A 27,272-nucleotide genomic window follows, 5' to 3' on the forward strand; every position below is an offset into this window, starting at 1 on the left:
AACATCACAATAACACTCGCTAGTACTCCAAAAGTACCTGCCTTACCAGTTCAGCTTAGTGATAAGTAGGACTCCTGTTGTCAGACCATGGTCACGTGCAACCCCACAACACCAGCTTTTGCATGATCCACTAGACTCACATGGGGGAACCTAGATTCCAGGTCTTTATGAGATCAACAGAATTATAATTGTACCACAATCATTCTTATGTCCAGAACTAGATAGATGACCAGCCCTCCCCACTCCACTCAGGCCTTAGCATTTAAGAGTGCTTCCACACTTGTTTGCTTGTTGATTCCCAAAATAACTCAGTGAGGAATGTCTGGGATGTGGCAGGTACATCTCCTTGAGGCCTACAGGGCCCAGTACTCTGACCTCTGACCAAAGCACGAGTCTGCTTTGCCATCTTTCAAATTGGGAACGGAGCTTTAATAATAGACTGAAATCACCATACAGGGCTCAATTTAGGGGACAACTATGGATGGGGAGCAGGAAGTCAGGTTCAAGTCTGTCACTGGGGGGGGGGGCAGTGAGGGGAAGGGGAAAGGAAATAGGAGGACAGGGAGCAAGAAGTGATAGAAGATCTTTCTCACCCATGATAGTGGTTTGGGGACTGTAACCCCAAATGTATTCTGTAGAGGTCAGATGAGTAACACAAAGGAAATATGTTGAGTCAGGGATATAAGGAGTGGTGGGGACTGTGTGTGGAATAGACACAACTCGACAGATTATGTGTTATGATCAAATGTTGCTGAATCTTTTACTTAAAAGAAAAAATACACAAAGAAACAATCCCCTCCCCCAGAAATATAGATTGTGAAGTCTCCTGATTTAAATGTTATTTAAATAACACACACACACAGTGAGGGACCATACAGATGTATTTGCCATCTGTGGTCTAAGGACTGGTCACATGGTCCTACTCCCAGCTCAGGGAACAGTAAATGCTGGATAAATGCTGTTGGATTAAGCTGTACCTCCTGCTTCTGAGGTCTGTTTCCTTTTCTGGTCAGGACCTGTTTTCTGCCACTGGAGAGGAGAGGGGGCCCAGGGCTATTTACCCTAATGTGAGAGATTAGCTTTCAGTTCTCTGAAAGGGATTTTGTAAACAAATCCTGTTTCCATGCTCCCCTGTACCACATACACAATATTCGTATATAGGTACATTTACAATACTTGGCACTTGCTCAGTGCAATTCTGAGGAAGCCGAGGCCCAAAGATCACTAGTAAGTAGTAAAAACAGGACCAGATCATAGCAACTATTTATTGAGAGCCTATTAGGTATGCACTGGGGATAGGTATACCCATGGAATCTTCACTACAACCTTGTGAGGTAGCCCTCATCATCCATTTTACAGATTAAGGAAAAAAAAAAAAAAAAAAAAAAAAAAAAAAAAACGAGGCCCAGAAGAGGTACAGATCACACAGCAGGTAAGCGGCAAACCTGGGCCCTCTGTGCTAGAAACTGAGGGTGGATCACTTCACATTCCTTCCTTCCAGCCTCTTCTTTGTGGGCACAGAACTAGATGCTGCAAGCCTGATTAAAAGTGCCAAAATTTGGGGGTAGGGGACCAGAGGCCTGGGGATGATAGAAAGACTATCCTCTAGGAGTGGGCATTAGGTCCTCAAGACAGATAACCCTTCTCAACTTCAAAAGGGCTATTTTGTGCCTAGTCCAGGAACACTAGTAGCTATGAGAAGGAAATGGACTCTCTGCTTGAGGACAGAGTACCGGAATGCTTTGAGAAGCCTACCTCCTGGCTCCAGTACACACTGTTTTACTAGCAGAAAGAGATTTGTGTGGGCAACCTTCCTCCGTGCCATACAAAAGGGTTGGTTAAGGGGATATGAGTCACATCGGAAGCTTTTACCATATTTGTCACTCTGTAACTGCTTTGATGATGAATTTTGCCTCAAATGCCACAATTTTGGCATTGGAGGATTTTTGAGATTGTAGGACCATTTGGTCTTGGCAGAAGCTTCTTCCTCCCCAGCGGCAGAGCTTGACCTATATAAGTACTGCAGGCCTAGCAGCATTTCCTGGGCGGCTGACTGCTCTGGCCACACCAGAAAGGGCTGTTCAGGCTGCACAATTTCGCAACGCAGAGACAACCGGAGGGCTCCCCGGTAGCCTGATGTTCTATTCCCCTGAAGCTCCACCACGTCCGGATTATCCCTAGCCACATAAGGCGCCGTCAATTCCATCGCGAGTGAAGAGTGCCCGTTTCCTAGACGTCAGTTACTCTGCTCACTAGCAAACCCAGAGCAAGGGTAAGATATAGGGGTCTAGCACCGGAAACGGAAAGGTCCACAAGCCTGTGCCCCTCTAGGAAGAGGCTGCGAACCTTCTCGGTAGGTTTAACCCCTCATTCACCTGGTCGAGCGAGAGCTTTCCATCCGCAGCCGCTGTCAGGAACGTCACACTGTCGGCCTGGCTCGGGGTTCCAGGAGTCCATCAGCCTGGACTTCGGGGCCCCAACTATCAAAGCAGGGCTAAAGGAAGAAGGGCGGTCGCTGCCAAGGACATACCGGGAGAAGAGTTAACAAAGTCATTCAGAGCAGCACAGCACAAAGACTCCATGGTCGGACGTCTGGGTTCTCCAAAGCACCAGCACACTTCGAGGCCCTAGGAAGAAAGTTTCCCTTCCATCTTAAAAGAGGCGTGTTAAGCTTGGTGCTGACTACATATCCCAGCATACACCTCACGCGCCTCAGACTCGCACAACATAACTACCATTCCCACGTGCCTTCTGCGGCTGTGCAAGAACCAGAGTTCCGGAAAAGAGAACTACGGTTTCCGACTCGCATGATAACTGCGGCGGCGCTATTTAAGAAGCGTCAGCAAGGAGTAGTCTGGCCACGCCCCTCTCTTCCAGTTCCGCTGTCTCAGATAAGCGGCGAGAAGCGGGGCGGAGCCCTAGGCCCGAGCCAAGATGGCGGCTGCGAAGCCAACCCTTACGGACTCGCTCTCATTTTGCCTCGCGCAGCTCACGGCGGCAGCAGGGGAGGGTCAGGGTGGGGAAAAGGACCCAGCTAGCAACGAGACACCCCTGGGCCGCGCGCTCTTAGCTCTCCGCACGCGCCACATCAAGGCAGCGGGGGGAATCGAACGCTTCCGGGCACGCGGCGGGCTCCGCCCCCTTCTCGCGCTGCTACGGCGAGCGGCTGCAGCGGACCCCGCCCCGTCCGAGGCAGGTCCTGGCTCCGCCCCCTCGTCGGTTACGTCAGCTGCTTCTGGTCCCGCCCCTTCCTCTGACTCCACCCACTCTGTTGGGTCGACGCCTTCGCCGCCAGTGCGCCTGCGCAAGACGCTGGATTTGGCGCTCAGCATCCTAGCCAACTGCTGTACGGAAGGGGCGTGCCGGGCTGAAGTGCGCAGACTCGGAGGCATTCTCCCTTTGGGTAAGTGCTCCGCCTCCATTTCCTACAATGATTTCACCCGCGCTTCCCCCGTGTCTAGTCCTAGACTGTTTTGAGTACTTTGTGTCAAACCCTGGAATAACGTGTTTCATGACGGCGCCGCCCACCTATCTCTCAAGATGTCACTACTCTCCCATGACGTCACTACTTTTTCTGTAGGTTATACTCGAGCTCAGACCAGATAATTACAACCATAATCTAGGTCAACACCTCTCCCGCATCTAGGCAGTTGGAGACTAAAGGATTACTAATGATACTTAAGATGATTCTTGTCTTGCATTTATGATATTAATAGTTTGACCTTGTGCGATGGACTGAAACCCCCCTTGGATGAGCTGCAGGCAAAAAGGTGAAGTTCAGAAATTGGTGTAGTTAACTATACCAATAAAGGCACCTAACACCTCCAAAACTAGGATTCCTTGTAAAATGAAATAATAATAGCCACCTTGCATAATTGGAGTATGGAGAAAACTTAATGCAAAGATAGAATGCATAGACTCTATGCACAGGCAGGGTATTTGGAGTAATTAAATACTCATACAATAAAAAAGAACCCAACAAAAGCTTTTCTGTTTACCAGATAAATTGGTGCCTCCTAGTGGCATGCAAACGCAGTACACCCGTATACAGTACACCATGCAAATGCATTATACACGTCATGCCTGTCTTCTGAAATTATTCCAGTTTTGATGTAAGCTCAATTTTTTTGGATAAAGGGAAGTATTAATATATTTAAAACTTGCATAAAACATATGTGGACTATAATGAGTTTGACAAGAGCCTGGAAGATTAATAAGCCCCTCAGTAAGCAATAGAATTTGTTATCACTCCCATCATTCAGTCACTATTTTGCATTTTAAATATCTCTGAAATCCATCTCCTCCTGTGTTTCCACCATGTGATCAGAGACTGCTTGTTCTCAGCAGTGCAGTAACTTATTTGGTTCAGACCACTGTCCATTCTCACCTGGTCTCTTTGTCACTCTCAGACTCTATTCCTTTCTCCTATAATACATCCCCCCATGGTTGCCAGATTGTATTGTATTGCTTCCCTTCTTAAAATCCTGTGTGTCTCCTGTGTGTCCTGAGCTCTTGATCTGGCATTTGAGGCCCTTCATTAGATCATGGCACAGATCCTCGGTGTTACCTCTGGGCTCTTGCAAAGGCTGCTTCCAAACCCAAAATGCCTTGTAATATCCCCATCCACCATCCTTCTAGTAAATACCCTCTAGACCCAGCTCATGTGTTAGCTTCTTTCAAAGACTGTCCCTGACTCTCTCAAGCCATATTCTGGAGGTGACTGATAGAGAAATAAAAGGCTAAACTCTCTTTTCAGTGACCATTCTTCAGTGTGTGAAGACAGATAGCATCCAGAACCGAACAGCCCGTGCTCTGGGGAACTTAGCCATGGAACCTGAGAGCTGTGGGGATATCCACTCTGCTGGTGAGAAGGCTATGAGGGTGGGGTTAACTGGGAATTAGGGTGGGATAAGGGCTTAGGTAGATGCCTTTGCTCACCCTTTGTCCTCCCCTTTCCTCTCCAGGTGCTGTTCCTTTGCTTGTTGAGAGCCTGACAGCTTGCCAGGACTCACAGTGTCTGCAGAGTGTGGTGCGTGCCCTTCGCAACTTGGCAGACTCACCGCAGCACCGCCTGGCCCTGGCACAGCAGGGAGCAGTACGCCCACTGGCTGAGCTCCTGGCTGCTGCCCCAGACCCTGCGTTAACTTCAGCCCTAGTCCGTGCCCTCCTGGAACTCAGCCGAGGCTGTTCCCGGGCCTGTGCTGAGCAGCTAAGTCTGGGTGGGGGACTGGGCCCACTTGTCATCCTGACTTCTCACCCAAAACGGGCAGTACGTGAAGCAACCATCCTGATCCTTGCCAACCTGTGTGCCCAGGGCCTAGTACGGCCTGCACTAGGCAATGCTGGTGGTGTGGAGGTGTTACTAGGTGAGCTCCGGCGGCGTCGAAGCACCAATGGAGCCAGCTCGGCTTCCCAGCAACCGTTGGTGCGGGCTGTGTGCCTTCTGTGCCGGGAAGCTATTAACCGTGCCCGGCTTCGGGATGCTGGTGGTTTAGAGCTGCTCATGGGCCTACTGCGGGACCCTCGTGCCAGTGCCTGGCATCCACGTGTTGTAGCTGCTCTTGTGGGCTTTCTTTATGATACTGGGGCCCTGGGCCGGCTACAGGCTCTGGGACTTGTACCTCTCCTGGCTGGGCAGCTGTGTGGAGAGGCTGGTGATGAGGAAGAGGAGGGAACAGAAGCGGCTTCTTGGGACTTCCCTGAGGAACGGACCCCTGAGCGGCCTGAGGCTGGAAGCTTCCGAAGCCTCAGGTGAGTCCTCACCACAGGGCCTAGGAGGGTGGGTGATATATTTTGGGATGGGGGCTTGTCTGCTTTGGCCCTCTTTACACCTCCACCCTCCATTCTGTCTCAGTAAGATTTTGTTGTTGTTGTTTCTAACTCCTGATTCCTTCTTGTTCCCTGACACGACTACTTTCCAGTCCTGTTAAACACAGCTTCTATCCCTTGGATCTGCTTTTTAACATTGGTTCTATCTCATCACCTTGAACTTTGGGCCCCAGACAAATTCATTGGGGGATAGTACGTACACTGATTATTTATAGTGGTATGTTCTGGAATACAAGTTCTTATTCTGTCACCATCACTTACAAACTGAGACATCAGGGGAAGGCTAATTAACTTCTCTGGGTCTCTGATTCTTTGTGCATACAATGGAGGATAACAACATACCCTACAGAGTTGTTGTAAAGATTAATGGCACAAAGCAATGTTCAGTAAATGTCAGCCTTGTGAATTCTGTGATTCATCTCTGATCATTGTCCGTGGTGCCTGTTGCACTCTTAGAACTGGTCTCCTCCTTATTTTTGAACATGACAGGAAGGTGTTATCTGAGGACCTCTCTGGTTGCTGTTCTGTCTGCTTAGAATACTTTTCCTCTTGCATGCCTTCATCTCTCACCACCTTCAAGTCTTTGTTCAACTCTTGCCACATTTGTAGGGGATCCATCACCACTCTATTTTAAATTTCAACTTTTGCCTGCCTTGGATCTTTTAATACCCTTTTCTTTTCACTATTATTACTTCACACCACACTAACATGACACTAATCTACCATACGGTTTACTTACTTAGGTTGTCTGTTTCCCTTCAGTAGAACATAAACTTCAGGAGGGCAAGAACTTTGTTTTATTCAGTGCTTCTCCCCAGCACTTAAAAAGGACTAGGCACACGATTAATATCAGTAATTACTGAATGAGGATTTATTATTATTATATTATGTATTATTAATACACCTTCTTCTTCCCCTACTGGCTTTACCTTCTTTTCACAGTTCTTTTGACTCTTGCCTTGGCTCTGGGTTCAGTCTTCTTTTCTTTTTGCCCTCTGCAGGTCATGGCTGATCTCTGAGGGCTATGCTGCAGGCCCTGGAGACATTTCTCCAGACTGGTCTCCTGAGCGTTGTCCATTGCCAGAGCCAGCAGAGCCAGTCAGTCCCACCCCTGGCCAGACCTCGCTGCAGACACCTCGTACACTACGCATGCAGGGTCGTAGCCCTGCTGCTTCTGCTGCAGAGGAGCCTTGGGGACGTGAGGGGCCGGCACTACTGCTGTTGTCACGCTTCTCCCAAGCTCCTGACCCAAGTGGTGCACTTGTGACTGGTCCGGCACTATGTGGCTTGCTGGCCTATGTGACAGGTGCACCAGGCCCACCAAGCCCCCGTGCACTACGCATCCTGGCACGTCTCACCTGCAACCCTGCCTGTCTTGAGGCCTTCGTGCGCAGCTACGGTGCAGCGCTGCTGCGAGCTTGGCTAGTGCTCGGTGTTGCACCAGACGATTGGCCTGCACCACGTGCCCGGCCTGCACTCCAAAGCCAGCACCGGGAACTGGGTATGACTTCCGTCTTTCTGCTTACATTAGTGACCCCATTTTCCTCCTGTGCCTTCTGTGGGCCCAGAACCTTGACTTTACTGCTCATCGGCCCTCTCACTGTCCTCTCTAGCCCACCATCCAAGCAACCCTAGACACCAGGTGTTGGGGGTGTTGAAGAGAACAGGAGGTCTTGGGACTATCCCTTCTGCTCCGTAGCATGTAGAGAGAGTTCTGTTCTACCATCTGTTTAAATCTTGGAGCTCAGATAACCTGACCTCAGGCTTGGCTCCCAACAACCTAGAATCTTGCCTGTCTGCATTTCTTTACTCAATAGGTTCTGCGTTGTCCTGACTGCTTCTGCCCTGGGCATACTGACTTGTGAACCCAGACCCTGCCACCATTTTCAACACTGCCAGGAAGTTCCCTGTCTTCTGTGCCCTTATGGTAGATTCTTTTAGTCCTTGAGAGCCAAGAATCACATCCCCTGTTGGTCAGGGAAAAGCTTTTTTCTGTTCTTGCCCTTGATTTCTAATCCCTAGTGTCTTAACCCTCTCTCTCCAGGGCCTAAAGTCGTCCCCCTCTTCTGTGCCTCGATTTCTTGTCCTGAGGTTTTACCCCTTCCTTTCAAGAGCCCAAAGTCCCTGTCTTATCCATCCTACCCCAGTATTTGACATCAACTCCCAATCTGACCTGGTCTGCTGGCCCCTGCAGGTGAGATGCTGCTTCAGAACCTGACCGTACAGGCTGAATCGCCCTTTGGAGTCGGTGCCCTCACTCACCTGCTGCTCTCTGGGAGCTCTGAGGAACGTGTAGCCTGTGCACTGACCCTGCCCTTCATCTGTCGGTGAGGGGGATGTGGGTGTCTTGCAGGGGTGGGGGAAGAGGGTTGCTGTTCCAAGTCCTAACCTTGTCCACCTTCTGAAAGACCCCCTTTCTCCCTTTAGGAAGCCCTCTCTGTGGCGCCGGCTACTTCTGGACCAGGGTGGCCTCCGTCTCCTCCTCACAGCACTTACTCAGCCAGCTCCACATCCACTCTTCCTCTTCTTTGCTGCAGACTCCCTTTCCTGTCTCCAAGGCCTGGTGTCTCCCACTGCGAGCCCAGCCTTTCCACCTGCAATCCCCTTGGATCTAGAGCCACCCTCCCCTTGCCTCTATGAACCTATGCTGGGCCCAGCCCCGGACCCAGCTCCTGACCTGCACTTCCTCCTGGACTCAGGCCTACAGCTCCCTGCTCAAAGAGCTGCCTCAGCTATGGCCTCCCCTTTCTTCCGGGCCCTGCTGTCTGGCAGCTTTGCCGAAGCCCAAATGAACCTGGTGCCACTGCGAGGGCTGTCACCCAGTGCAGCCTGGCCTATCCTGCATCACTTGCATGGTTGCCGGGGCTGTGGGGCTGCCCTGGGACCTGTGCCCCCACCAGGCCAACCCTTGCTGGGCTCAGAGGCAGAGGAGGCCCTGGAGGCTGCTGGCAGATTCTTGCTGCCTGGGCTGGAGGAGGAGCTGGAAGAGGCTGTGGGCCGCATCCATCTGGGTCCTCAGGGTGGCCCACAGTCAGTGGGAGAGGTATTCCGCCTGGGCCGGCCCCGATTGGCTGCCCACTGTGCACGCTGGACACTGGGGCCAGGGCAGTGCCCAAGGAAGCGGGCCCTGGCCCTTGTGGGGCTTGTGGAGGCAGCAGGTGAGGAAGCAGGGCTCTTGACTGAGGCTTTACTAGCTGTGGTGATGGGGATTGAGTTAAATGGCAAGGGACCCAGCCTAGACTGTTGATGTCTCTTGGGAGAGGACCTAAAGATGGATTGGCTGTGCAGGAGGCCTCCCTCAGAGTATCACAAGAGAAGCCTGAGCAGAGTTGTTATCGAGGACTGAAGAGAGGATGGACCTGGACCTCAGTATGGTCTGAAGACCCAGGAGTGAGAAGTCAAGGCCAGGGTCTGGGCATGGGGCCCAGAGGAAGGAGAAGAGCCCAGGGACCCGGGCATCTGACTTGGCCCAGCACTATGGGGTTGAGATTAAAACTTTGCAATTGAATATTATTATTGTCTGTGTTTTTGCTTACTTTCCTGTGGGAGTACTCCCACCCCTTCACACACCAAGCATGGTCTTGTCTAGATCTCTTTGTCTTGATACAGGCCACCCATAGCATGTAGAAGTTTATAAGTAACTTTCTAGTGGTTCCTGGTGCCCTGAAATAGGGTGGAGTTGCCAGTTTCCTCCCTGGGATGTGGTTTTGGGCCCCATGGGAAGGATCTCATTGCTTAGAGTCAACCACCTGGACACATAACTTGGTCAGGGCTGAAAAGAATGCTGTGAAGTAGAGTTTAATGCCTTGGCATCACTTTTTTCTGTTGGGCCCTTAGTCTCAGAGTCCATTTTTGTCTCCTGGACCAAGTTTCTTAATGCTTTCTGGGTGAGGGAAGGCCTGCTGTGTTCCATATATTTCAAGGTACTGTTTTAATCATGTCCAGAGAGAGCCACAGCCTTGTGCTTGCATTCAGGTGAGGGAAGGACTCACATTGCTTTGGTCTCCAAGGTCTCTATCATCTGACTTCCAGATCCTTGATTACTTGACAGCCTGACTCTCAGGAGAACTCTGGATTGGGCCTACCTGGGTCTGCTTTGGGGAAACTAAGATTGGCACATGCTGTTGCCTCTTTGGATGTTAGTCTAGGTCTCTGGTTGTCAGGCTGTGCAGAGAGCTTTTTTAAAAAATATGATGCCTGTGCCCTTTCGGATGGAATTGTACTGGAGGGCTGCCCTGGGCATCAGTACTTTTTTTAAAAAAAAGTTTCCCAGCTTCTGACTTGCTCCTGGGTTAAGACCCACAGTTCAGTTCTCAGGTCTATCTACCAGAGTGGCTGCAGGACAGCTGTCCTTGCCCATCTCTTGAGTGTCACTTTTTTTTTTTTTTTTTTTTTTTGAGAGAGAGAGAGAGAAAATTTCTTAATATTTATTTTCTAGTTTTCGGCGGACACAACATCTTTGTATGTGGCACTGAGGATCGAACCCGGGTTGCTCACATGCCAGGCGAGCAAGCTAGCACTACCGCCTGAGCCACATCCCCAGCCCTGAGTGTCACTTTTCTACCTTGAGTTCTCAGGGTGTTGGTCAGGGGAAAGCTTTTGGTTAGTTTGGGGCTGGAGTCTCTGTCTTGCTTTCTTCTCTTTCATCAGAATCTTGGGAAGGGGCTACTTTGGAATAGCCTGGGGCACCTCAGGGTTGGGGAAGGGCTTAGTCTTGCAGACTGACTGGGAGTGCTGAGTCTGTTTGGGGCTTGGGCCTGGGTTTCATTTTCCTTGTTCATTTGTATATCATTTTCCAGGTTTCTACCTTAGAGTCTAGTTGGGCTCAGTGTCCTCTGTCTCTGATTTTTTTTTTTTTGGGGGGGTCTAGTAATGTATACCTCTTGGAGTCTCTGTATTTGATTGTCTGTCAGGGTCTCCAAGGGAAGGTCTCTGAACCTGGGATCTGACAGATCCTTAGAACAGCACTCCTGTCCCCAGCTCAAAAATTCTGTCAGCTGACAAGCCTCTCAGGAATGCCCTGGGTGGAGGGGCCTCTGTCTAGGACTTAATACTGGCTTTGGGCCCGGAGTAGTCTGTGGTTATGAGTTTCATTAGACAGGGGCTCTACAGCCTGATCTGGAAGAGCCACTTCGGGCTCTGGCTCTGGCCGCCCTGGGCTCTCTGTTCAGTTTAGGCCAGTGCCGGGGTGTGGCCGTCTCCACGGCAGGCCAGCGGGCTGGGTTTGGGTGGGCCTCGGTGCTCCCTTTTCGTCCACGCCCCCACCCCGGGTTCCCCGGTTCCTCGTCACTCCCCCCATCCCCATCCCAACGGGTCCCAGCTTCCTTACATGGTCACGGCCGGCTTCCAGCTCCCGGACGTCCCCCCGCCCCCCGCCCCCACCGGACACGGCCCCCGCCCTGCTCGCCCCGCGCCGCCAGCCCGCGCCCCGCCATGGAGGATCTGGGTGAGTGGGGCCCGGAACCCGGGGTCCCCAGCTTCTCACCACTGCCTTGAAAACGCTTCCCCACCCTTGCACTCCGCACATCTCCCCATCCCTGTCTTCTCACTCCTGCTTCTTTCTCTGTCCGCTCGAGACTCCTTTCCGACTCCACTCCACGTCCCCCTTCCTGCCTCTCCCTTCCTGCCTTTCCTGGGCTGGCCGCTCCCTCCCTTTTCCTTCGCTCGGCTCCTTCAGTTCTGACTTTGGATGGTCAGGGAAGTGCAGCGCCTGGACTAAGAGACGCTGGAAAGGGAGGGGTTAAAGGAGCCTTAGGTTCCAGGGACTGGGAAAGGAAACCGAAGAGGTGTGTGACATCAATTTTGGAAATAAAAGTGACCAGCGGGCCTGCGCCAGGATTTCGGGAAGGAAAGAGTTAAGGGCTCCTAAGTATGGTAAAGGTCAAGTCCTTGGGGCAGGATAGAGAATAATAATTGAGGAGTGCCAAGATGCTACAGAAAAGTAAAGAGTTCCACCAAGATGTTCAGAGAGGAAGAGTGAAGGGGCAGGGGCTTCTAGATTCTGGAAGGGAAAGGGTTCAAGGCACCCAAATCTAGTGTGGGATGTTTGGGGGCAAGAAGAAGGACCCAGGTATCTTGTCCTCTCTTTGCTGAACTGGGGCAGAAAGGCTGTGTCTTCCATGTGAGACAAGATGTTCAGGCACCCTGCAGTAGAGGGTGCTCCTCAGTAGAGGGAACTGGTATTGGTACCTGGGAGAAGAAAGGAATCAGAAAGCTGGTCCCAGCAAATTCACCAATGAGGAGTTTAGGGTGGGACTCAGTGGGGCTGGGAAGTGGACCAGGCTGGGCGGGGGCCTGTTTAGATAGAAGGAGGAATTAGCAAGTATCAGGAAGTTGGGTGCCAGGCAAACAGCCAATTGAGCAATTTAAAGTGGATCCAGATTTGGCTCGAGTAAAGAGTCAATTTTGACTGCATTGGGAAAGACAGTGGAGAGTAAATGAAGCAGGTGGCTGGGTTTGTGCTGGACTCTGGGTTAGCTAGTCTGGATGTCTGCTCATAAATACTCCTTGCTACCCTTCCACGTCTCTGCCTTGGTCTGGCCCCATGTTTATGCGTTTTGATCTCTGCTCTTAATATTGCCTTCTGCCCTTTCCAAATAATGCCTACTTGGAACTATTATCCTCTAATCAATTAAGGCCCTGTCTCTGCCCTTAACCTTAACTCCTTAATCTCTCACCCTGAGGGCCTCTCCCTGCAGATGCCCTGCTCTCTGACCTGGAGACCACCACCTCACACATGCCAAGGTCAGGGGCTCCAAAAGAGCGGCCCCCAGAGCCACTCACACCTCCCCCACCCTATGGCCACCAGCCGCAGGTGAGATAAGATATGGGGGTCTGGGGCAGCCACTCTGGCCTAGGAGAATTTGAGCCCGTGTGGGGCAAAGCACAGACCTGTCATTCCACACATGGTGTCTCTTCTCTCTGTAGACAGGGTCTGGGGAATCTTCAGGAGCCTCTGGGGACAAGGACCATCTATACAGGTGAGGGACCTAGGAAATAGGGCACTGAGAAGGGGAAGCCTCTTGAGGCTCAGGTGAGGAGGCTTGCATTACCCACTCCTAAACTCAAGCTCCTACCCTGTTTCTCAGCACGGTATGCAAGCCTCGATCGCCAAAGCCTGCGGCCCCCGTGGCCCCTCCATTCTCTTCTTCCAGTGGTGTCCTGGGCACTGGACTCTGTGAACTAGACCGTTTGCTTCAGGAACTTAATGCCACCCAATTCAACATCACAGGTACCAGGGTTACTGAAACAGACTTTGATGGGATGGGGGCAGGGCAGGGCAGAGACTAAGGGGCACAGACTTTCTAAATGTCCAGTTAAAGGGACACAAACCTTTGAATGGGAGGGTGGCATGAACATGGCCTCATGCCCACTACTTATCTCTTATGTCTCCAGATGAAATAATGTCTCAGTTCCCATCTAGCAAGGTGACTGCAGGGGAACAGAAGGAGGAACAATCTGAAGACAAGAAAAGACCCAGCCTGTGAGTTTGGCATTGTTGGGAGAGCTGGAAGAGAAGTGATGGGTCTTGGATGTTTGAGTTATTAAAGGGAAATTACTCTGGGAGGCTCTGAGATGACACCAAATATGATTTTGCAGTCCTCCCAGCCCATCCCCTGTTCTCCCAAAGCCTTCAGCCACCTCAGCCACTCTGGAGCTGGATAGACTGATGGCCTCACTCTCTGACTTCCGTGTCCAGAACCATGTGAGTCAGGCCAGGTGTGGGCTAGTGTGAACTTTGACTCCTTGACCTATTTTAGACCCTTCCACATCTACTGCCTTGTTGACTCAACTCTTATGTCCTCTCTACTGTAGCTTCCAGCCTCTGGGCCAACCCAGCCACCAGTGGTGAGCTCCACTAATGAAGGTTCCCCATCCCCTCCAGAGCCAACTAACAAGGGCAGCCTGGACACCATGCTGGGGCTGCTCCAGTCTGACCTCAGCCGCCGTGGTGTTCCCACCCAGGCCAAGGGTCTCTGTGGCTCCTGCAGTAAACCTATTGCTGGGCAGGTAAGTGGATTCCTGTGAGAAAGGAGATAATATCCACAGACCCATCCTTATTGAGAATCAGGTTCAGGGTTTTTCCTGTTGTTCCCTTTAAATAAATAACATTGTAAAGGGGATATTATTTATTTATAATTTTTGTTTTTCTGATTTTTTTTTTTTTTTTTTTTTTTGGTGCTGGGGATTGAACCCAGGGCCTTGCACATTCTAAGCATGTACTCTACCACTGTGCTATACTCCTAGCCCACTATTTATGTTTTGTGGGTGAACTGAATCTCTGACTCACACAGCAAATAAGTGGTAGAGAATTCCAATCTAGTTACTATTGTGGTCTTACTGTCTGCCAGGCACTGTGCTAGCTCCTTTCAAATCCCCATCTCACAAAAGGCTCACTGGCTTTATCCAGCATCTCTCAGGCACCCACAGGCTTTCTTTTCCCCTTTAGAGTCTGGTCTGGTCTGGGAGCTCTGATTCTTGGCTTATGACTGAGCAGATGTCGATAACAACAGCTGTGCCCAGTGGTTGACCTAGAGTCTCCTGATAGATAATGTGCTTGATTCCTATCCCAGGATTGCCAGTCTCAGCAAAGTTGGGTGGCATTGACTTTCTTGGGCTCTAGGCATTTTCATCTTTATGGGTCCCTTCTGCTATTTAAAAAAATCATGCCTGTGCTGTGTTGGTATAAAGATGAAAATATTGACATTATATATTAAATCATTTCTTTTTAAATTTATATATATATATATATATATATATATATATATATATATATATATATATTTGTTGTAGATGGACAAATACCTTTATTTTGTTTATTTATTTTTATGTGGTGCTGAGGATCGAACGCAGGGCCCTGCACATGCTAGGCCAGCACTCTACTGCTGAGCCACAACCTCAGCCTCTTAAATCATTTTCTTTTAGTTCATCTTTTGTTGTTCTGATTTTGAAAGAAATTAAAACCTTTCCATGGGCCCCTAAAAGTATTGTGAGCTGTATGCACTGTGCCTGGCATACCTTGTGGATAAGTCAATCCTGGGGCAAAGTTGGAAGAACTGAGTTGAATCTCCATCAATTACAGGTTGCAGGACCTTGAATGTTAGATTTTTTCATCCTAGTCTTTCAGAGATAAGACTTGAAAAGTGCCTTGTAAAGTGTCCAGTGCTCAATGGGCATATGGCAGTCTTAGGGCCACTCGGTCCCAGACCTCTCCCCCAATCTCAGGTGGTGACAGCCCTGGGCCGCGCCTGGCATCCGGAGCACTTCGTTTGCGGTGGCTGCTCCACCACCCTGGGAGGTAGCAGTTTCTTCGAGAAAGATGGAGCCCCCTTCTGCCCCGAGTGCTACTTCGAGCGCTTCTCTCCACGATGTGGCTTCTGCAACCAACCTATCCGACACGTAAGCCCCGCTTGGCCCTTTAGATTGCATATTTGTCTCATCTAGAGCACCTGTGAGGTGGGCGTCACCCTGATTGGTTCCACCTACCCACCTGCACCTCCACCGCAACTCTATCACTCCACAACTTCCGTGGCCCCTTGGACTTGGCTTTCTCTCTTTGACTCTAGAGTTCCGTGTTAGATCTTATGCACCTCAGACTAATTCCTCAGCCCAGTCACCCAGGTTCCAGGCGGGAGCAGGAGGGGAAAAGGGACAGAGGGCCACGCTGAGTATTCCCTTTCCTTCTCCGTAGAAGATGGTCACCGCCTTGGGCACCCATTGGCATCCAGAGCATTTCTGCTGCGTGAGCTGCGGGGAGCCCTTCGGAGATGAGGGTGAGAGCTGCGCACCCACCTTAACAGCCGTAGATTCACTGGCTATCTAGCCCCTCCCGGACTTCTGAGGACCATGACTTTTCTCCTGGACCCATCCCCTCTCATTCTGCTCTCGCACCAGACCCATCCCTGAGTCCCTACCACTTACTCACATTGCCCCACTGCTGGTGCTGCAGTCTCAGATCTTTACAGGTCTTCAGTCCTGCCCGCACCATTTTTTTTTCCCCAGTCCTTTCGATTCTTGCTTCTAGGTTTCCACGAGCGAGAGGGCCGCCCCTACTGCCGCCGGGACTTCCTGCAGCTGTTCGCGCCGCGCTGCCAGGGCTGCCAAGGCCCCATTCTGGATAACTACATTTCAGCGCTCAGCGCGCTTTGGCATCCTGACTGCTTCGTCTGCAGGGTGCGGTGATGTGGGACCCGATTTTGCAGGGAAGGGTCAGCGGGAGGCAGGACTAGGGAGGGCGGGGCGGGGCGAGGCTTAGCAGGGGGTCACGGGTGAGTTATTCCAGTACTAACTAGTTATCTGGTCCGGGCTTTGGCTGCTGACTCATTCTTTCGCGGCCTTCCTTCCCTAGGAATGCTTCGCGCCCTTCTCCGGAGGCAGCTTTTTCGAGCACGAGGGTCGTCCGCTATGCGAAAACCATTTCCATGCGCGGCGCGGCTCGCTGTGCGCCACGTGTGGCCTCCCAGTGACTGGCCGCTGCGTCTCGGCCCTGGGCCGCCGCTTCCACCCGGATCACTTCACTTGCACCTTCTGCCTGCGCCCCCTCACCAAGGGCTCCTTCCAGGAGCGCGCCGGCAAGCCTTACTGCCAGCCCTGCTTCCTTAAGCTCTTCGGTTGATCCGCAGAGCTTCCCGTTCGTGAGGCCGTGCTCCCGCAAAGAAAAAGAGCGAGTCCTCCAGACCCCAAGGTCTTGCTTTCTGAACTTATGGCTGTTCCCAACTCCCGCTCTTTATAGCCCCACCTGCTGAAGAGAGCCGTCCTTAAAGTACACTACGTCCCCCGGTGGCCAAGTTCAGAAAAGGCCCCACCCATCCTAACCCACACGCCCAAAGAGGATCTTAGGCTGAAGAGAGATCCCGAGTGAGTCCTTCACTCTATTCCCACCCTTGAAACAGCCCCCTGACTGGAGGACGCGTCCTTGCAATTCCGACCAATCAGAGGCCAGATCAGGACATCCCTGCTTCCCGCTCCCTCACCATTCTGTGCACTTTTTTTCTACGTACATAAATACACATTCCACGTCTCATTGGTGCTGTGTCTCTGCGCCGAAGAACCTTGCCATCGAAGTCCCCGTCCCTTGTGCGGCTCGGTCGGGAGTTAAATTCTAGGCCGCAACCCTGTGGCCAGAGCAGGAACTACAGCCTCAGATCTTGGGTATTTCAAATTATCAGTTGAGCCCCAGGCTGAAAAGGCCAGCCACCTGCGCAGGATTGTACAGATAGTGGCAGAACCAGGACAGCAGCCTGGGGCCCTATTGAATCTTCTGCCCTCATTCCTCCTTTCCTCAGCTTCCTCTATCCTTGAAATAAGGAAATTGCTGTTCTTTCTTTGGTTTCCAGATTTTATCCCCTTAAAGTAACCTCAGAGATTGTGCTCCTTCCATAAGTGCCAAGTTATATCCACCGTTTGGATCAGTGCTCTTTGCCTCTTACTAGTATTAACTCCCCCCACCCCCATATGTTCTACCCCCTGTAGGTGTCATGTAGACATGGCAGGGAAGTCAGCACGTTCAGACTCATCATTTACTTTCCCTGCTGGTTCATCAGTAACTCCATCAGGCATGCTGGGTGGTGCTGAGTACACAGAGATAAATCATGCCTAGGCAGAACTTCCCAGGCTGGTGGAAGAGATGGATAACACGTGGTGTGGCCAGGAGAGTGACTGAGAGAAGCTCTGGGGGCTATGGGAGATGGAAGGAGGCTTCTAAATTAGACCAGGAGTCAATGATGGCTTCCTGGAGGAAGTGATACCTGAGATAAGTCAGAGCAGAAAAGGGTGGGATCAGGGGTTTTCAGGTCTGGAGGAGTTCTGACTCCACGGAAGTCCCCAAATCCCAGAGACCTTTATGAGTCTTAGAACCTTTACCTAGGATCCTGCAGTTCCTTAGGGAGGGTGCCTAGACCCCTAGGAATACATGCTGTCCTCTGGCAGATCTTCTGATCTTTTCAAGTCTTCCTGGTTCTTCCCAGTTCTGCTTTTTCCCTACCACATATCCTCCCTGGGGAATGCTGTCCATTCTCTAGTGTCAACTACCTCGCTCTCTTGAGGATGCCCAAATTGGCCATCTCCAGTCTTGATTCATTAATCCACCAAATTTTTACTGAGTCCTTACTGGGCCAGACTTGGGTGGGGGTGAGGGAAAATGGGTAACCCAGCAGATGTGGCTCCTTCTCCTCAGGGAACTAAAATGTAGTAGGGAAGACAGCTGACAAACAAGTACACGAGTGATAAGTGTAATGAAGGAAAAGGACCTTCCCTGTCAGCTCTTCCCCAGTTTTCCATCTCATGGCACCTCCCTAGCTTCCTCATAGCACTTATCATTTGTGATTAGGTGTTTGTTACTTGTTTTTGTCTGTTTTTGAATCTGGAACGAAAGCTCCTGAGAGCAGGCAACCTGTTTGTTTGGCTGACCATTGTTTCTCCAGTGTCTGGGATGGTGTCTAGTATATAATGAGTGCTCAATAAATGTTTGTCAAGGAAGGAAGGTACAGGGAAGAAAGGAAAGGAGGGAGAGTGAGAAGGGAAAAAAGAGAACTAAGAGGAGATGGGGAAAGAGCCAGGGAGTTGGAGAAAACCTCTGTGAAATGTAATGTCTAGGCTGAGACTTGAAGATTGAGAAGATGCCAGCCAAGCAAAGAGCCTAAGAACATGCACTCAAGGCAGAAGAAACAGCAAATGCAAAGGCCAGGGGGTAGGAAAGAGCTTGGCATATTGGAAGAAAGGAAATAAAGCCAGTGTGTCTGGGTTAGAGTGAGCTATGCCAAGAGTAGCAGGAGATGAGATCAAAGAGAAAATAGATGTCATGAAGGGCCTCGTAGGCCCTTGTTTAAGGAATATGTCATTATTCCTTAAACAATAAGGTACAACAACTATGTATACAGCATTTACATTGCATTAGGTGTTACAATCTAGAGGTGATTTAAAGTATATGGGGGAAGTGAGTAGGTTATATGCAAATATTATGCCATTTAATCCAAGGGAGTTGATTGTCTCTAGTTTTTAGCATCTTCAGGGGCCTCCTGAAACAAATTCCACACAAATACCAAGAGATGAGTGTACATCAAATATTAGATAAGCCACAAGCTGGAAAGCTGGTGACCTCTGCAAGACTATACAGATAGTGGTGAAGCCAGGACAGGAGCTCAAGCTGGGGCCCCAGTTGTAAAGAAAAACAGAGAGAGAGAGAGAGAGAGAGAGAGAGAGAGAGAGAGAGAGAGAGAGAGCAAGCAAGGTGCAGGGGTAAAGTTAAAGTGCTGCTCCTCTGAGCTGCCAGCTTTATATATATATATATCCATAGGTTATATTAGGTCATTGACGTCATTAGTACATATTGCTCATTGTATAAAGTTACTGTTCTGTGGGCAGGTTTAGGTGCAGTGACACATTGGTGTTGTCTAAGAGAGTTCCTTTATTTCCAGAAGCTGAGTGTTTGAGATTAAGGTTGAGGCTGATAAGACTCTAGTCCAGAGCCTCCTCCCAAAGGACATTACCATAGCAGTTAGGCACTGAGCATATATTAGTCATCTTACTAGTTCCAGGGAGAATATCCAAATCAGAGCACCTGTTACACTCCAGGAGATTTCTCACCAGAGGAATGCTGCCTTGTACATATCCACAGCCAAATTCCTTACACCCAGTGAATCTTCCCACCTCCATTCCTCCCTCTTCAGCTCCCCAAGTAAGTGTGATTTGCTCCCCATTCTCTGCCTATTTTGGTTTCAGACTTTTCTCATCTGAGGGATTTATTTTGAAGGAAACCATATTAAAGCATTTCTTAAGCAAATTCATCATGTTCCCTAAAATGTTTTTCTCTGTTTCCCATAGCAAGGGTGATTGTAGTTGCCATAATCAGATAGGAGTCCCCTGCCACCATTTCCTGACTTCCAAGTCTGATCAGTCCTAGAAAGGCAGATGTGCAAATAATCACCATCTTTTCTTACATCTGGTCCTATGCTGAGCAATGGGAGTCTAGGGATGAATTGGATCAGTCCCTGCTCTTGAGGAGTCTCTAGTTTGTTGGGGAGACAGACCTGGACAAGGGTCACACAATGTGCTCAGAACTCTATCAGAAAAATCAGAGAAGTCTTTATAGACTTCTATATAGGTGTCATAGACTAGATACTGAGTGCTGAAGAAGAGCTGGCCATTTGGGAAGCAGGGAGGTGCTCTAAGCAGAAGGCACAGCAAAGTTAGAGGGGCATGAAAATTTCCAGTTCAGGAATAAAAAGAGAAAAAAAAAAGATAAAAGAAAGTCTGGGTTGGATAGGGCAAGAAAGTGGTAAGGAAATTGTGACTTCATTCTAGTTTTGGTATGGAGAAGCTAGGGGGCTAGGCAGGAATCAGGGCTTGGCAGACCTGGAAAATTGAGCCAAGGAGCTTGTACTTCTCCTGAGTGTCTTGGGGAGCTATGGAGGATTTCTTAGCAGGGGAGTGATCCTAACAGATTTGGGTTAAAAATAATCTCTCACCAGGCATGGTGGTGCAGCTCTGTAGGCTGAGGCAGGAGGATTGCTAGCTTGAGGCCAGCTTCAGCAATTTAGCAAGTCCATAAGCAACTTAGGGAGACCCTATCTCAAAAAAAATTTTAGGGCTGGGGATGTGGCTCAGTGGTAAAGCACCCCCGGGTTCAATCCTTGGTAACCCCCACCACCCAAAATCTCTCTGGATTAACAGAACCTGGATTAGCAAATTTTCCTAGGCTGAAGGGGATAACATTTTTAGGGGGTGAATGAGGTTACTTTGAGCCTGGGACACTGAGGAGGGGGTGGAGGCTAAGGCCCAGAGAGGAGTGTTTCTGAACTTGAAAGGGCTCAGCTCCCCAGGACCAGCCTTCGGCCTTGATATGGCCTGATTCAGCTAAATAAATCTGCAGAGGGGGGACGAGACCTAGGAGACTTGTCGGCTCATTGCCCCTGAGGTAACCATTAATCCCTCCCCTAGGGGAATCCAGATACTGGTCCCTTGAGGAGCAGATCCTGGACAGAATGGAGGAATATATAGAAGCAGGCTCTGAACAAGGACTAGGGGACCAGAGGGTCCTAATCGACAATCCTGCTGACATCTTGGTCATTGCCGCTTATTTCTTGCTGGTCATTGGTGTTGGCTTGTGGGTGAGAAGTTGAAGGGGTATTGGGTTTCTTGGGCCTGGGGGAAAAGGTCTTATTGGATACCCTGAATAGGTGTGGGGGAAGGATGCCTGGATCTTTGAGGGAGAAACGCAGGGTTGGGAAGGCAATCAAATCTTTTGAAAGTCTCAGTGATGCCTAGCCAACATTAACTCCTTGTCTTTCAATCTTCGGATTGTGCTAGATGAGGGGGATCAATGGATTTTCATTAAGTTTAGCACTCTGAGGCCTCTGTTCCTTTGTCTACATTATGGCTGACTATCAGCCCATATCCCAGGTCCTCAGAAAAGTCAGGTTAAAGAATCCAGCCACACTCAGGCTTGAGTAGTTGGACACCAGGATTGGGGCCTGGGTCACTCTGGATGCCTGGGAGAAGGTTGGGGGTGGGAGTATGAACAAACAGGGGAGACGAGTGCTAGTTAATCTTCAGCCTGGAACAAGGCTGAGGAATGTGTTGAGGAGGCTAATGAAGTCCAAAGATGTGCCCTGAACCCAGGTTTCCCCCATTTTTGTCTCCCAGTCTATGTGCAGAACCAACAGGGGCACCATTGGTGGCTACTTCTTGGCAGGACGAAGCATGATTTGGTGGCCGGTGAGAGCGACTCAGCCATGGGAAGGGGAGGAGGGACTCTAGAGAAGCCGCCTGGCTCATCCCCATCTCTGGTCACCAAGGTTGGAGCCTCTCTCTTCGCCAGCAACATCGGCAGTGGCCACTTTGTGGGCCTGGCAGGGACTGGTGCTGCAAGCGGCTTGGCTGTGGCTGGATTTGAGTGGAACGTGAGTTTTCATTTTCCACAATAACCCCATCCCAGCAGGAACCCCTAGAAGGGTCCTTGGGGAAGCTCCTGGTAGGGGGGCATATGAGACTGGGGTGGGATATCCAGTCATGGGTTGAAGTTGGTTTGGAGGTAGGAGGATGCACAAGATGATCGCTTTCAGGGCAGGGGTATGTCCTGCCCCTGACTTTCTATATATGAGCAGGTACCAGCCTCTACCCTCTCTAGGTGTTGATACACTGCTCTCTGAAGTGGCCCAAGCAGCTCAGAGGCAGAGAGGCACATGTTCTGAAGCTGGGCTCTGTGAGGATCTCTGGTTCAAATTAAAGCCCTTTGTTGAAGTTGATGAAGAGACAAAGCTCTGGTACTAGGGCTGACCTTAGAGGATTGGGGGAAATCAAGGCTTTGAACTCAGGGCTTCCTTCCTCTGAGCTGAGGCTGGACAGACAAAAAGTTTGAGTGGGTGAAGAAGAGAGGAGAGACAGCCATGCCTAAAAGATGCTGAGGTCAGTCTGCAGGTTCTGTGCTTGGGTTCATATGCTTGAGAAGGCATGGAGGAACATAAGGATCCTCCTGGGAGGGACTGACGGGGCATGGGGTGGAGGGGGTGGTGGAGGTAGCCTGAGAGGGACTAAAGGGCTCTAGTTAAGGATCCATTAAGGTGTCAAGATTCCTTTCCTTAATGCCTAGGGTCGAAGGTCATCTTTTGCAGTTGTCCTCTGGGCCCCAGTGCAGACCTTCCTGGGACCTTCTTGTTCTGGAAGAGAAGGTCTCTCAGGTCCTTTAGGGGCGAGGCGAGACTCATGACAGGATGCTAGACATGGAGTCACCCTTAACTGTCACGCTGCACCCACAGGCGCTGTTCGTGGTGCTGCTGCTCGGCTGGCTCTTCGCTCCTGTGTACCTGACCGCAGGTGTCATTACGATGCCGCAGTATCTGAGCAAGCGCTTCGGTGGCCATCGTATCCGCCTCTACCTGTCTGTGCTGTCACTATTTCTGTACATCTTCACCAAGATTTCGGTGCGCATGCGCGGCGGGCAGTACTAGCTCCTAGAAGGGCGGGGCCATCTAGTGGAGGTCTTTACAGATATCAGGAGGGTGCGGGATCTAGGAGAAATCATTTTAAGAATCATGATAGGGGCGGGGTCTGAAAGGAATAGGTTTCAGGGGCTGTGACCACATTGGGTAGGACCTGAGAAGGCCGGGGCTTTGAAAAAAGAGGGAACCTTTAAGGTTTGGCCACATAAAATTGTGGCCTGGGCAGGAGGTGAACTTGGTCATTGCCCTTGCCCCTGGGTCCTGACCTGTATGCTTGCTCTTCTTCCCCAAGGTGGACATGTTCTCCGGTGCAGTATTCATTCAGCAAGCTCTGGGCTGGAACATCTATGCTTCTGTCATTGCCCTCTTGGGTATCACCATGATTTACACTGTGACAGGTAGTTACATCAAGGCCTTAGGTGGAGTGGGCATGGGGTTGGGAGTTGGCTTTAAAATGTGCTGGGAACTGTGGTTGGGGTTTAGGAAAGCCATTAGAGGAAAGTGGGACAAAGAGGTTTGGAATGTGATATGGTCCAGTCAGAAGGAGCTAACTCTTTGGAAAACAAGCTCATATTCTGTCCCTTCTGTCCCTTGGATTTGGCCTGGAGGTTTGGGTGCCTAGTTGGTGCTGGGCTTAAGAGTGGGGACTGAGGATAAGTGAAAATTTTGCAGCTCTTGCTCTTCTTGAATGGACATAGTGGCTTGGCTATTCTCTAATACCTCTAGCAAAACTCAGTGCAGTTTTGAGGATCCCAGGGTGGAGACCAAGGTCAGAAACAGAATAAAGTAGGTGGTGTCTGGTGCTAAGGCAGGCTTGTCAGACAGTCTCTGGGGATGGGATGGAACAGAATTAGACCTTAGAGAACCACCGCCTTTTACTACCTAAACAAGAAAACAGCCAAGAGGGATCTATAGCTGGGATACTGCATGTGGGTGCTTTTCCAAGAAGTGCATCAGTGGGCCCTAAAACTCAGCCACCCTCTGCTTGGTCCAAGCCCTGCTTCTCTGTACTCTAGTGCATGAGCCTGGAGAATGGGCCATCATTTTGAGATATATTCTTCAGAGAGGGGTTCCTTGTCAAATTCTCAAAAAGACACCGTATATGCTAGGGATCAGGAGCTGGGCAGTCTCCACTAATTCAGGCCTGTTGCAGGAGGACTGGCAGCACTGATGTACACGGATACTGTGCAGACCTTCGTCATTCTGGGGGGTGCCATCATTCTCTCAGGTTACGGTATGGGGCTCAGCCAATGGGGGAGGGGCATGGAGATCTCAACCCAGAATCAGGGACAGGATATTGCAAGTCACTAGTATGTGGGTCCTAAGGATGGTATTCGTATTGGTGTTAGTCCCCTGATGGCCTTGTCTGCACAGCTTTCCACGAGGTGGGTGGCTATTCAGGGCTCTTCGACAAATACCTGGGAGCAATGACTTCGTTGACGGTGTCCAAGGATCCGGCTGTGGGCAACATCTCCAGCTCCTGCTATCAGCCACGGCCCGACTCTTACCACCTGCTCCGGGACCCTGTGACAGGGGACTTGCCTTGGCCTGCACTGCTCGTGGGGCTTACCATCGTCTCAGGCTGGTACTGGTGCAGTGACCAGGTGTGAGGTCAGGGCATGGACCGAAGTGGATTTGGGGTAGAATCCTAAATGCCTGAGCAGAGCTGAGATGGGTGGTGCCTGACCCCATGCCCTCATACCTCACCTCTGCCCCTGGAATTATGTAGAAGGCATAGTTTGATGGGGTGAGAGCCATGCCCTGGTGGAGCTAAGACAGAACCAGGTGGCAGGATCTGAAGATGGAAACCTACAAGGGGCATCTCAGAACCAGAAGCAGGGCGCAAATTAGAGCTGGGAGGGGGTGGCAAGGCCTGAGGGGTGGGGTGTGGGGACAGTACATGGTAGTTGAATGCACCTCTCATAGGTCATAGTGCAGCGCTGTTTGGCTGGAAAGAACCTGACCCACATCAAGGCGGGCTGCATCTTATGCGGCTACCTGAAGCTTTTGCCCATGTTTCTCATGGTCATGCCAGGCATGATCAGTCGCATTCTTTACCCAGGTAATATCTGCATTCCTGTCCTGCCCAACAGTCTGTGCCCCATCCAGCTCCCTTCTTATGCAAGGATTCAAGTGCCTATGTCCTATTTCTTGCTACTTTTTTAAATTTTGGGAATCCAGTATCCCAGCCCCACCTTCCACCAGGGACCCCCATCTCTCTCCTCTGCTGGTATTCCCAGTATCTACTAGGGAGGCAGATTCTCTGTCCTAGCCTGTTGTGACTTCTTTTTGCAGATGAAGTAGCCTGTGTGGTACCGGAGGTGTGTAAACGCATATGTGGGACTGAGGTGGGCTGCTCCAACATCGCCTACCCACGGCTTGTTGTGAAACTCATGCCCAATGGTGAGGACAGGTGCCTGGGATGCTCCCTGCCCACATGTGCAGGGAGGCCAGGAGACTGTCAATGTAAAGGGTCACTCTTTGCCAAGCCTGCACCCACCTTGCGACACCCTGGAAGCCCCATCCTCACAGCTCCTGTTGATGCACAGGTCTTCGTGGACTTATGTTGGCTGTCATGCTGGCCGCACTCATGTCCTCGCTGGCGTCAATCTTTAACAGCAGTAGCACACTTTTCACCATGGACATCTATACACGCTTGCGGCCTCGAGCAGGCGAAGGGGAGTTGCTGATAGTTGGACGGTGCGGCCTAGGTTCCCTCTACCCTCCCCCAACTCCTGCCCCACAAATGAGCCTGGGGTGGGGGCATAAAGCACCTGCAAGGTTATGGGAGACAGGAGGGAACTGGGTAAAAATCTTTTGATGGCTCCCAACTGCAGGATCTGGGTAGTGTTCATTGTGGCAGTGTCAGTGGCCTGGCTACCAGTAGTGCAGGCAGCACAGGGCGGGCAGCTCTTCGATTATATCCAGTCAGTCTCCAGCTACTTGGCACCACCTGTATCTGCAGTCTTTGTGCTTGCCCTCTTTGTGCCCCGTGTTAATGAGAAGGTAAGCAGCGTACTTGTGAATGTGGGGCAGGGCTTGGGCATCCTGAGCAGGCTAATGATGTTTCTTCCACAGGGTGCCTTCTGGGGACTGATTGGAGGCCTGCTGATGGGCCTGGCACGCCTTATTCCTGAGTTCTCCTTTGGGTCTGGCAGCTGTGTGAGACCCTCAGCATGCCCAGCACTCATTTGCCGGGTGCACTACCTGTACTTTGCCATCATGCTCTTCGTCTGCTCTGGCCTCCTCACTCTCATAGTCTCCCTGTGCACTGAGCCTATTCCTCAAAAGCATGTAAGTGTTGGCCTCTGGACAAGCTGGGTGACCAGACTTGCACTGTCTGAGCCAGAACCATCTTCATCCCCATCTGTCAGTCTGATTCAAGAAATACCCAGTGAATTTCTATGCTAAGGATTAGTAGGAGCTGGCTGGGAGACCAGTTTGAAGTTGCATTTATAGAGCAAGAACATTTTTATTTAAATGATATTTATTTGAAGTAATGGGGGGAGGGTGAGCCGAACATTTTGGAGGGTTGGCAATTAGTTTCCCAAAGCCAATTCTGGGTATGGCCTTTGGAACTCAAATGCAGAATACAACTAGTAGCTGAGAGGGACAGAGTATCATCTTGTAAGAGTTTGGTCTTATGCTGAACCAAGGCAGGTACTCCAGAGCAGGGCTGATTGAGGCAGGCAAGACAAAAGGGCTGGGCCTGCAAGGACGGGAAAGTTTCCTCAGCAGCAGGAAAACTGTGAGCAAATGCCCATAGGAAAGGAACACTGTGAACAGAACTATAAGACCAGTCTATAGTACTACAGTTCTGGGTGGGTACAGGAGACTTGGCGTGTAGAAGCAGGGGGTGAGCAAGGTCAATGGTTTTAAGTACCTAGCTGAGCAGCTTAGGGTTTGAGTAAGCTAAGCCTGGGTTAGATATGTAGACTGGACAAGGGTATGTGAGGGAGGGCAGTGACAAGGCTGGTATGCCACTGTAGGCAAGAGGTCCTTAGGGACAGAAGTGGGAGAATGAAACTCCTACTTGGTCTCTGTTCCCACCCCTTCCCAGCTCCATCGCCTGGTTTTCAGTCTCCGGCACAGCAAGGAGGAACGAGAGGACCTGGATGCTGATGAGCTAGAAGGTCCAACCTCTCCCCCTGTACAGAATGGGTGTCCAGAGCATGCAGTGGAGATGGAGGGTAAGGCATTGCCTAGGGAGGTGGGCCCTGGGAACTTGGGGGGCGAATTTCCTTCAAACTAACTGTAGTACCTCAATTTCTCTTAGAACCTCAGTCCGTGGCACCAGGTTTATTCCGCCAGTGCCTGCTCTGGTTCTGTGGAATGAGTAGGGGTCGTGCAGGTGGTCCTCCACCCCCTACCCAGGAGGAGGTGGCTGCAGCAGCCAGGCAGCTGGAGGATATCAGTGAGGACCCAAGTTGGGCTCGTGTAGTCAACCTCAATGCCCTTCTTATGATGACTGTGGCCACATTCTTCTGGGGTTTTTATGCATAACAT

The 27,272-nt window shown here is 50.7% G+C and overlaps 3 protein-coding genes across 4 annotated transcripts; all 3 read left to right on the forward strand.

The window, feature by feature from the left end:
* Window positions 1-235: 235 nt before the first annotated feature.
* On the forward strand, window positions 236-9,342 carry ARMC5 (armadillo repeat containing 5). The gene is made up of 6 exons (XM_081298423.1): window positions 236-3,403; window positions 4,757-4,864; window positions 4,965-5,751; window positions 6,831-7,330; window positions 8,024-8,156; window positions 8,257-9,342. Exons 1-6 carry the CDS (start codon window positions 2,935-2,937, stop codon window positions 9,074-9,076), a joined length of 2,817 nt encoding a protein of 938 aa, XP_081154549.1. The 5' UTR covers window positions 236-2,934; the 3' UTR covers window positions 9,077-9,342.
* Window positions 9,343-11,005: 1,663 nt separating this feature from the next.
* On the forward strand, window positions 11,006-16,852 carry TGFB1I1 (transforming growth factor beta 1 induced transcript 1). Of its 2 annotated transcripts, XM_081297822.1 has the most exons (11): window positions 11,006-11,275; window positions 12,528-12,643; window positions 12,757-12,809; window positions 12,918-13,060; window positions 13,225-13,312; window positions 13,429-13,534; window positions 13,645-13,839; window positions 15,055-15,228; window positions 15,521-15,602; window positions 15,854-16,002; window positions 16,178-16,852. In XM_081297822.1, exons 1-11 carry the CDS (start codon window positions 11,263-11,265, stop codon window positions 16,442-16,444), a joined length of 1,386 nt encoding a protein of 461 aa, XP_081153948.1. In that variant the 5' UTR covers window positions 11,006-11,262; the 3' UTR covers window positions 16,445-16,852. The 2 variants fall into 2 exon arrangements, with proteins under 2 accessions (XP_081153948.1, XP_081153947.1); XM_081297821.1 differs by lacking the exon at window positions 12,528-12,643 and having other exon boundaries at window positions 11,008-11,275.
* A 3,958-nt stretch (window positions 16,853-20,810) lies between these two features.
* Window positions 20,811-27,270, forward strand: SLC5A2 (solute carrier family 5 member 2; the record flags this gene model as incomplete). Its single annotated transcript, XM_081297775.1, has 14 exons — window positions 20,811-20,936; window positions 21,472-21,543; window positions 21,624-21,728; window positions 22,584-22,748; window positions 23,059-23,164; window positions 23,920-24,000; window positions 24,141-24,370; window positions 24,693-24,828; window positions 25,062-25,169; window positions 25,316-25,466; window positions 25,604-25,772; window positions 25,845-26,060; window positions 26,827-26,956; window positions 27,043-27,270. The coding sequence occupies 14 exons, from the start codon at window positions 20,811-20,813 to the stop codon at window positions 27,267-27,269; spliced, it is 2,022 nt and encodes a 673-aa protein (XP_081153901.1). The 3' UTR covers window position 27,270.
* Between the last annotated feature and the right edge of the window lie 2 nt (window positions 27,271-27,272).

This window comes from Spermophilus citellus (genome assembly GCF_964194105.1).
Source record: "Spermophilus citellus genome assembly, chromosome: 6".
Classification (NCBI taxonomy): Eukaryota; Metazoa; Chordata; class Mammalia; order Rodentia; family Sciuridae; genus Spermophilus; species Spermophilus citellus.